This window comes from Zingiber officinale, chromosome 2B, assembly GCF_018446385.1.
Source record: "Zingiber officinale cultivar Zhangliang chromosome 2B, Zo_v1.1, whole genome shotgun sequence".
Classification (NCBI taxonomy): Eukaryota; Viridiplantae; Streptophyta; class Magnoliopsida; order Zingiberales; family Zingiberaceae; genus Zingiber; species Zingiber officinale.
In genome coordinates this window covers 126,176,637-126,187,291 of record NC_055989.1, presented here as the reverse complement: position 1 = coordinate 126,187,291, position 10,655 = coordinate 126,176,637, and the positions used below count along the sequence as shown (strand labels likewise).

Genomic DNA, 10,655 nt, shown 5'->3' with positions numbered 1-10,655 from the left:
TATAATAGTATTAGAATCTGCATCCAACAACCTGTATGCTTTTGAATTTTCAGCATATCCCACAAAAATACTCTCAAGAGCTCTAGGTCCTAACTTGGTCCTCTTAGGATCAGGAACTTTGTAATAAGCTATACACCCCCACACTTTCAAATAACTTAGATTTGGCTTCCTTCCTTTCCATACTTCATATGGAGAAGTTTTAGTTTTCTTTGATGAAATTCGATTGTGTACATAACAGGCTGTTAGTAATGCCTCTCCCCATAGATTTGTTGGTAGTTTAGCATGCATAAGCATAACATTGATCATATCTACCAGTGTTCTATTTTTTCCTTTCAGCCAAACCATTCTGTTGTGGGGTGTAGGGTGCACTAGTTTGGTGGATTATGCCATTATCTTCACAAAAATTTAAAAATTCAATTGGAAAATATTCACCACCTCGATCACTTCGTAGGATCTTAATTTTCTTTTCTAATTGATTCTCAACCAAAACCTTATAGTTCTTAAACATATCAAATGCTTGATCTTTTGTTGTCATTAAATAAACTTGCGTGAATCTAGAATGATCATCTATAAAAGTAATAAAATATCTTTTTCCACCTCTAGTTAAGTGACCATTCAATTCAAATATATCAAAATGTATTAGTTCAAGCAGTTTGGTTGTCCTTTCATTTTTTGGAAAAAGTTTTTTAGTCATTTTCGCTTGTATGCAAATCTCACATTGTTCAGATTTTTCATTTAGACATGAAATTAAACCATGCTTTGACATAAATTTAATTGAACTAAAATTAACATGAGATAAGCGAGCATGCCATAAATTAAATTGAGACATAATCATATAAGCAGAATTATTATCTTTATTGCTACTTAATTTAAACATTCCATCACAAGAGTATCCTTGTCCTATAAATACACCATTCTTAGAAATTATTAGTTTCTCTGCTTCTATAACAGCCTTCAGTCCCCTCTTGCATAACAAACTTGTAGAAATCAGATTCTTCCTTACATCAGGAACGTGCAGTACATTCGTCAAGATCATCTTCTTTCCAGAAGTAAACTGCATCTCAATGGTTCCTTTTCCAAGCACTATGGTCGTATCATGATTTCCCATCAAGACTTTTTCTTCCTTTGCCGCAAGTTCATAAGTTTTGAATAAATTTCTTTCATTGCAAACATGAATTGAAGCACCGGAGTCATACCACCAATCAGCAGATTTTTCACTTGTTGCCATGTTGCATTCAGTTATCATGCCGATTTTAAGATCAACAATCATAGCAACGATATCAGGACTTGGTGGGCGTTCAAAAACACTCAGTTTTTTGTCCAACATTTCCCTCCACCATTAGTCTCTTGAAAAACCTGCATTCATTTTTGTAGTGACCTTTCTTTCCACAGAAGTAACAAGTCTTGGTTTTCTTTTTGTTAGCAAAGGTTTCAGACGAAGTTTCAGCAAACTTTCTTTTTTTTCCAGAATATTTTATTTTCTTAGACTCAATATTATTAACATTAGAATCAGACTCATAAGCAAATTTATTTTCACGAATTTGAGTTTCTTCCTCAATTCGAATATGCTTTATGAGTTGGTCTATGGTGAAATCCTCATAAGTGTGTAACAATTTCTTTCTGTAGCCATTCCAAGTGGTTGGCAATTTTGCAATTACAACAACCACTTGCAATGGATCAGACACTTCTATTTTCAGATCTTTGAGTCTAGAAACTAGGACAAGTAGTTCATCGACTTGATCCATGATAGACTTATTATCAATCATACGAAATTAAAAAAACTTCATACTTAGAAATCTGTCCGTACCTTGTTTTTCAGATGTATATTTGTTCTCTAAGGCATTCCAGATTTCTTGTGGAGATTTGATTGAATGGAAGAGATCATATAATCTATCAGTTAAGGCATTCAGGATGTATCCTCTGCACCGAACTTCATCCTCTTCCCGCTTCTTTCGAGTTGCTTTGATCTCATCAGTATCCTTATCAGTTGGTGCAGGAATTGGAGGCAGATCATGCAGCAGTAGATATGCGACGCCCAATTCAGTGAGGAGGAAGAACAATTTGTCCTTCCAGCGAGTGAAGTTTATCCCATCGAACCGGTCCAATTTGAATGCATCGAAAATAGACTTTGAACCAGTGGCTTCCATTGTAAAATGGATCCAAAATTTCCTTAAGAATGTTAGAAGCAGTACGAGATGGAACTTTGTTTTGAGCGTGAATTACTTTTCTTAAAGAAATTTTGCCCCCACTATGTTGCTGTCGGGTTTTAGAGACAAATTCCCTCCAAGATACTCAAAACAATGTAGAATCTATAGACAACAATTCTATAGATTCTCCCAAGACAGCTTAGAAAATGAAAAGTGATTACCGAGAAGATATTAAAAGGATGTATATATAGTGAAAAATGCAACCTTTGGGAAAGGTTGTGGAAACACCTTTTCATGAATGGGTACGTTAACTGTATTCACCAAGAAAAATTCAAAATTAAATTAAATTAATTCTGAATTTTCTATATGTGTCCAAGTGCCCATCTTTGACATATATATAAATATGCTCCACTTGGCTACCAAGGTCACCAATTAAATATAACATACTTGATGCACATCCTTTAATAAGCCTATCAAATATCTTCATTCTTTTCAATATGAAACTAAACATATATCACTATTTCAAAAAAAAGGTAGATCTGCTACCTTAGCGGCCCCCCTAGTGTCGGCCCCACGGATATAGAGGGAGGTTCATGCAGGTACACAGGCCATAGGCGCATGACGGGGTAAACCCCAGGTCGTCAGTTCCTGAGAATCGACCCCTGACCATTACGCCAGAGATACCATGTGCCCATCGTCTACGCTACGCCCTGGGAGCCATATATTACTATTTCAAAAAGGTAGATCCGCTACCTTAGCGGCCCCCCTAGTGTCGGCCCCACGGATATGGAGGGAGGTTCATGCAGGTACACAGGCCATAGGCGCATGGCGGGGTAAACCCCAGGTCATCAGTTCCTGAGAATCGATCTCTGACCATTACGCCAGAAATACCATGCGTCCACCGTCTACGCTACGTCTTGGGGGTCATATATCACTATTTCAACATAAGAGAGGAGGTGGAGAAAACCTGGCCGTCCACAAACAAGGAGAGGAGGCGGACATGAGGAAAGGGTGTGATCCCTCCTCCCTGATAAAGGTAAACCCTCCCCAACAGTGGAAGCCGTTGAAAACTTAAAAAGAAAAAAACTTACATGGACTTTTCTATTACCCACATCAACAGCTAAGACTCTTTCGCAATGATATTTATGTTTATCATACGACTACTACTTATTATTATTATAAACTACTATTGTAGATGAATTTTTATTAATTTCTGGCTACAATCTTCTCTCTTGGTGTTTGGCAATTTCTCGACTATATATTAATTCGAGCCGAGGGAGATAATTCTCTCGCCAAGTTTGAATGGGTGTCCTTGTCTACTATATCAATATCATAATGAGTGCTTCAAGGATGTGTGAGGCCCATAAATTTCTTAGTTAACAATATTTACACTGACATGAAGTGAAGTTTGCAATAACAAGTTTACTTATATATATATCTTACTATTTAATATCTGGACTATTAATTGTTTAATATGACTTTTAATAATTAATTTTAGTAGAGTCCAAAATTAAATTATATTAATATTTTTTATATTACAAATAAATTTAAGATTTATTAGTAATTTTATTTAATTATTTTTTTATACACATTTTAGGATTGGTAACACTACGAGTAAAGAAGTTTCTATAAATACCTTAAACTGACGATATTAGAAACATTGATCTTTTGACTAAGATCAAGTATAGTATCTATTATTATCAGTTTAATATATATATATATATATATATATAATTTTGATATGCTACGCGACGTTATAGTGCGCGATTGTGCACGTCGCTCAGCATTATCCGTTTTCTTTTTTTTTAATTAATCATTTTTTTAATTATTCTTTTTAACATTTCCTGATTTTAAATTTTTAATTGTTTTTTATTTTTATTTTGATTTTTTTAAATTCAAAATCTAAAAAAAAATTTAATCCAGGCACCTTAGTACAAGTACATTTTTTTTTTTAGCTATGAGAGTAAGCCAATTTGATTTTTTACTTTAGAGTTTAAGAGTTGAGTTATAATGTTCAAATTAAAAAAATTAAAAAAAAAAAATTTTAAGTGCTCGGGGGATATAGTATTTAGGGTGTGTAATTTTTTTTTTTAAGCTTTAGATTTAGGATTTGGGATCTAAGTTTTAGTGTCTAGGATATAGTATTTAGGGTGCGTAATATTTTTATGGTTCAAGATTTATAATTTCAGAAATAATATTAAGGATTTAGGATTTAAGGAATTTAGGATTTAAAAAATGAATTGTTACCCTGTGCGTCCAATTTGGGCCACCCTTACAACCAAAATACTTTGGGTACCCAGACTAAGTTTGGACGCCCCGAGCTGTGAGAGTTGCCCACCTTGGGAGCCCGGGATATCAATTCATTATGTGTGAAATGTTACCTTGGGCGTCCAATTTGGGCGACTAGGGTAGGTAACCCACATAGTCAAAACACTCGGGGTGTTCGGATCAGGTCCAGGCCCCCAAGCTATGAGGGTTGCTAGGCGCCCAAATTCAACACCTAAGATATCAGTTCATTATATGTGAATTGTTATCTTGGGCGTCCAATTTAGACAACCAAGATGGATGAGCCTCATAGCCAAAATACTCAGGCCCCCCAAACTATATATATACACATGCCCTCATGCACGCCTAAGGGAAGTTGTCCAAGTGGCAATGTTGATCCCGTGAACACCATGTGTAATTTTTTTTTCATTTCCTTTAATCTAAATACTATACCTTAAACCATAAATCACATAAATCATAAATATACCACCTGATATTGTTAATGTCTAATTTTAAAAAAAAATGATAATAGGGAAATGAATTGATGATAATGCAACAAGTTGAAGGTCACCAAAATTTATGCACCCATCGACATTGATTGAACATAAGTGGATGGCAAAGGAGTATTCAGTTAGCAACATGTGGGCCAATTATGTGTGCTATATTACCAGCATACCACGATAAATAATTGCCTTCAATGTCCAACTTTATGGCCTTTGTTTGGATCAATAATTAACTAATTAATTGTAACGACCTTCATTCCTTCCTATTTCTTGAACAAAAGCATGAACAATTTTAGGTTGAGATATAATAGCATAATTCAATTAGAAAACATTTAGACTCTGTTTTCATCTTGATTTTTCTATAAAATTTAAGTGATATTTTAAAATAAATAAATAAACTCTCCTTATTTTCATTACCATCAAAAAGTATCCAATGTTGAAAAAAAATATATAAAACTCATCTTGTTTTTTTCATTATAAAATATCAACTACTATTTGATGTTCTATCAATAACTTTAACTAAGAATAGTTTTAAAAATATTGTAATAATTTAAGCTAAAATTATAATGTTAAAACAAAGGTATTTTTAGGGATAACTTTTAACATTTTCACTTTTTGATGCTAAAAAAAAAAAATAAACAACACCCTTTTAATTTTTTACCTTATGTAATTTACAAACTTTATTATACTGTACCACTATCGAATTCTTTCACTCTCTTATATCTTACAAAAATCAAAAAGAAAGATATAATTCTATCCTGCTCTATTGTAAAGGTTGAATCTCATGCTACAACTGATCACACTAGTTACTATAAATGATTAAACTTCTTCTTTTAACAATTGATCAGCAAAAACATCAAACAAAGCATCGATCAACCGAGCAACAACAATGACAAATTAACCAAGCATTTTGAGTTCATGTAAAGAGCCTGCTCATGTATCAGGCTGTAATTAATACTCAGTTTTAGCTTCATTGAGTTCAGATATTAGTTAAATGTTTTCACTGAAAAGGAGTGCATTTTCAGTGATATTTGAAGTTTACTGAAACACAAATCTTAAGTGAACTAAATAAGATCAGTACCAAAGTAATTAAAGAGTATTTGTGCTATAGACAAGTTTTCTTTAGGGTTTAAACAGACCAAAAAAAAAAGACTTTTTTTAAAGTTATTTCAGGCCACGTACGTTATAATTTTTTTATTTCCTCAGGTTTATTACCATTTATTAAATTGCTTTTGTACTAGATCCTTAATTTACCATGAAGTGGTGTACTAAAAGCACAAGTAATTGATTAATTAATTGCAACAAAGCATAAATGACAATTATGTTTATTTTTTTTTAATTTGATTTGAGTAATATTTTTAATCATCTTCAATTAAGTATGATAGAAAAACATAAATAAAGCATACTATTTCAAATTAGAAAAGAACAATATACTAAACCTAATTAAGGTTTCATCAAATACATGCTATTGGGGTTAGAATTATACATTAATGACAAACTAATTAATCACAATTAGATCACAAGCCTAATAGATCTAGTTAACTCTTTAATTAATTACATCTATGTTTGCAATATTAAGAAAGCAGTAAGTTAATTATAAGTTAGCTTTCACTAAATTAATTAACGGAGCTTATAGTTTCTTTACTGTTTTAATCTGAAAGTGTTTAGTGCATCCATTAATCCTTGACATAACAAGACAACTATCCATCTGTATAACTAAATAAACAGTGATGAGTAGTGAACATACTTTTAAAGCTTCACATGAACAAGAAAATGTAATTGGAAAGTGATATCAAATTAACCTACAAATCAGTTAAAGAATGCTGAAGAACTTTTAGGTTTTATGCACGGACAGAGAGGTCCTTAAACCCCTTTGCACATATATAAACTACAAATTAGGCTCTTTTGTATACTGAATGAAGTTTTAGTAAACATGATGGTCAGAAACAATTAATATAATTAGGCATAATTAAAGAGAACGAACAATCCTAGTCACTAATTTAATATTATGACCTGCTAACATTCATGTTTTAAGACGTACACAAGTACCATCAATGCAATATATACACAAATTAATTGCACTACTCCCAGAGTGCCGTGGAGTCTTGAAAATGGTTTAGTACTCTCCTGATGACGCCGGTGAGAACTAAAGCATTTTCACTCCACGCCAATCAATCACAACAAAATACTATTAAGCCAGAAATATTAGATCATTTAAGTACTCTTTCTTCTCAAACTATTAAGCATGACAATTAATGAATATAATTGGCATCGGCTTTTTTGTTTCCTAAGAGAGCAAAAACTAAGGTTTTGAAGAAAAAAGATTGCACATGTCAGATCATAAAGGGACCTCGGAAATGGAAGACCTCTAAGGCCGAGGGAAATGGCAAGGCGAGGGAAATGGGCATTGAGAGTGGCAAAGGAACTGAAAAAAGTGGCTGCGGATTTGCAGCGCTGACTCCCAGTTACAAAAAAAAGGCATACATAGAACATGGAAGAGAGAGAGGGGAGAGCGATCATGCCTGCTGACATGATACTTACTGTAAGGTCATCATCAACACGCCTATCTATTTAGCTTTTGATGCCTTAAGAAGAAAAGAAAGTAGCTCTGCTCAGTGATTGAAGGAAGCTGATGCAGTGAAGAGGCAGTAGCAGATCAGACAGTAGTCAAAATGAGAATAGTGAACTAGGCCTCTTTCAGTGGTCTTAATTAGTACCAATCATGCCATGGCCATCGTCCTTTGCATGACCAGAGTGAGGTCTTGGGGAGAGCCTTTGATGGCGTCTGGGTTTCTCTCTGTGATCACATGCATTTGGTTACTAGAAAGATTAAATTCGCATATCAGATGATGAATAATAATAAAATATATTGCAGCAAATAGTTGTTCAAGAAAAAATATGTTCAATCGATGGCATAAAGATGATTAAATAGGCACACACAAGCGAGAAATCTAGAGCATATCTGGGGAGGAGGAGGAAGGGAACACGTAATGATATGTGAAGGATCAGGCGGTGGCGGCGCCGGGCGGTGGAGGAAGGGGAGGATCTTGGTGCTGGTGGTGGTGGTGAGGAAGCGGCGGCGGCTTCTTGCGTTTCTTCTTCTCGTAGCTGATCCCTCTGGCCTTGGACTGGACGTCGCGGACCTCGCGGAGGAAGAGGCGGACGGCGCGGGCGCCGAAGGGGTTGGTCTCCGGTCGGCCGCCGTTCTCCTCGTAGGCGGCGCGGAGGCGTCCGATGAGGGCATCGAGGCTGCCCCAGGCCTGGCGGAGCGGGCAGGGGCAGGGCGCCGGCGGGTTGGGGTGGCCGAAGAAGGGGCACACGTGCGAGTGGATCTTGGTCTTCCCGAACTGGTCCAGGTACCGCAGGAACTCCAGCACGTGCGCGCTGCTGCACTGCGACAGCGACAGCGGCGGTCGGTGGTTCCGCAGGTACTGCCCGAACGTGTTCCAGTCCCGCCGCTTCTGCGACTCGTACCGGCTCAGCGAAGGCGCCGCCGCCCCCGCCGCCGCCGAAGAGGTGGAAGAAGAAGACGACGACGACGAAGAAGAAGAAGCAACCCCCGCTGGGGCCGCCGCCGACGACAACGACGCCACCGACACCAAGTTCTTGGGGCTACAGTTGGGGCTGCTCCCCCCGCTGTTGTTCGACCGAGGACTCTCCGGGTTCGGCAGGAAGTCCATTAACGCCACCGCACCAGATCTCGATCGCAAAACCTCAGACTAATTATACCCTGCAAATTAAACGATCATCAACCAATCAGATCCACCTTCGACCTTACTAAAGCTCAAGGCCAATCCCCGTGCTTCCCGATGCCGATGGATCGAGGACGATCCGGCGGTGGCTAAAAGGGGAGAAGACGAGAGAATTGGCGAGGCATCAACTTAATTATCTCACTGTACGTGGCCTGGGGAGCTGGGTTGCTTCCAGTGGTCTATGTCTGGTTGTGAGAGAAAAAGATTCCGATAGGGTACGTTCTTCTGTAGGCAGGCATGTTCAGGCGATTGTGGAAATTTTGCTTGGGGCGTTGGGCTACTTGAAGTCGAAGTGGAAGTGATCAAAAGCTCTGGACGAACGGATGCGATCCATGATTCACCTCCTGGGACCGGACCGGACCTGACCTGACCTGACCTTTTGCATCCCTTCGCCAATGGTGAAGAGAGAGAGGGGATATGGCCGGCCTCTGCTGCGCACTGCCGCACAGGTGCTAGGGCTTTTGTGTCAATGGAGACAAAAGCTCTGAAAGGTGATGTGACGGGGTAAAAAGTGGTGGTGGTGGGAGCAGTGAAAAATCAATTCCGGGTGCGAATGTGCACTGGCCATTTACGACTAATCAGCGATCGACATTCGAGAGCTACCGCAGCAGCTAGCCAGCAGGAGGGAGCTCGCTGCACGTGAAGCTCGAGCAGGCGCCGGCCCGGCAGCCTGTGCCCCAGCCGACTGGCCGACGCGCAAGGCCTCAGAATCCATGGATAGATTTCCGTCAAAATAACCGCAAAGAGAAAAAGAGGATCGGAGTTTGACGTTTATACTGTTGTGGCTCTGCTGGACTGATTAGTTTATACATAAACACTCTGCTGCTACGAGTCCGAAAGACTCGATTCCCTATTTGTAGCCATTTATGCCAACAGGAGATTGAAGATTACTTAATTATGATAATGCGAGTTGCAGGTATTTGGTTATATATATATATATATATATATATATTGAGAACTCAGTCAAATTTTAACGAATGAATGCCTGTGAGTAAAAGGCTAGCTCATGGCTAAGGAGGATCTTCCTCACTCTTTCACAAAATGGCTGACAGATCTTGGAACTCGTAACTCGCTAGATTGAGAATTATTAGTAGACAAAAATATAATATGTGATAAGGAAGGAATTCATGCTACAATAATGACTAGTGAAATAAATGTGTAAAACTAGGCAATAATTTAAAAGAAGATAATGTTTCAGATTTAAGATAGTCATTTATTTAACCCTTGTTCACATCTAGTGTTCCTATGGACTCTCATTAATTGGTGGAACAAAAGATTGCCAAAAGGACTGTCTCCGAAAGTTCATGCAAGGCTCAGAACCACTGGACCTCTCTACTGGTTGAGAGCTTGGAACAGTAAATCTTTTAACCTTCTGGCCTCTGGGCAGTGATAGTTAGGCTACCTGTCCTCTGATCATTGGACGAAAGAAATAGAGAAAGGGGGAAAAGATGTTTTTTCTTTTAGAATTTTTTAAAAAGAGTATTCTATACTGGGGGTTATACGATGATCGGTCGCGATCCTAAGTTGTTAGTGTTTGAACTCACATAACTAACACATTCGGCGATGCCTAAGTTTGTGCGAGAAATGACCTAACCCGACATGTGAGTCAATGACTTCGCATCTGATTTTGACTTGGCTTTGGTGCATGAACAGTCTAGCCTAACCTAACATGTGAGCCAAGGATCCTGCTGATTGAGTCAACAACAAAAATAGAGAAAATCTAAAAATTAAAATTAATCAAGCAAAGCCAATCAAATGAATTCTGATGCGCCTCATGCCTGGTCCGTGCCAAGAAAGTCTCCATGACTCTGACCGCAAGTATACGTGACTTAGAGACTTAGATGCGGTCTAAGTCCTTATGGACTCAAAAGTAGGGATTAAAAATAACCCTACTGAATACATAACCGGAAAGATTAAGTCATCATAAACCCCAAAAGTAGATATTTGATTTGGTACGTCATCATAGATCTAATCATATCTAGAAGAGT

The 10,655-nt window shown here is 37.8% G+C and overlaps 2 protein-coding genes across 3 annotated transcripts; both read right to left on the bottom strand.

The window, feature by feature from the left end:
* Window positions 1-1,298: 1,298 nt before the first annotated feature.
* On the bottom strand, window positions 1,299-2,147 carry LOC122048665. The gene is made up of 2 exons (XM_042610203.1): window positions 1,808-2,147; window positions 1,299-1,714 (listed from the first exon to the last, which is right to left on the bottom strand). Exons 1-2 carry the CDS (start codon window positions 2,145-2,147, stop codon window positions 1,299-1,301), a joined length of 756 nt encoding a protein of 251 aa, XP_042466137.1.
* A 5,615-nt stretch (window positions 2,148-7,762) lies between these two features.
* LOC122047046 (protein LIGHT-DEPENDENT SHORT HYPOCOTYLS 4-like) lies at window positions 7,763-8,966 on the bottom strand. Of its 2 annotated transcripts, none has more exons than XM_042608078.1 (2): window positions 8,815-8,966; window positions 7,763-8,645 (listed from the first exon to the last, which is right to left on the bottom strand). In XM_042608078.1, the coding sequence occupies exon 2, from the start codon at window positions 8,593-8,595 to the stop codon at window positions 7,921-7,923; it is 675 nt and encodes a 224-aa protein (XP_042464012.1). In that variant the 5' UTR covers window positions 8,596-8,645; window positions 8,815-8,966; the 3' UTR covers window positions 7,763-7,920. The 2 variants fall into 2 exon arrangements, with proteins under 2 accessions (XP_042464012.1, XP_042464011.1); XM_042608077.1 differs by having other exon boundaries at window positions 8,810-8,961.
* Between the last annotated feature and the right edge of the window lie 1,689 nt (window positions 8,967-10,655).

Excerpts from the sequence above, each read along its gene's own strand:
- LOC122048665 (XM_042610203.1), bottom strand. The coding sequence starts at position 2,147 with ATGGAAGCCACTGGTTCAAAGTCTATTTTCGATGCATTCAAATTGGAC. Across the intron at positions 1,715-1,807 it reads ATATACATCTGAAAAACAAG|TTTCTAGACTCAAAGATCTG; the intron begins GTACGGACAGAT and ends TACTTGTCCTAG.
- LOC122047046 (XM_042608078.1), bottom strand. The coding sequence starts at position 8,595 with ATGGACTTCCTGCCGAACCCGGAGAGTCCTCGGTCGAACAACAGCGGG.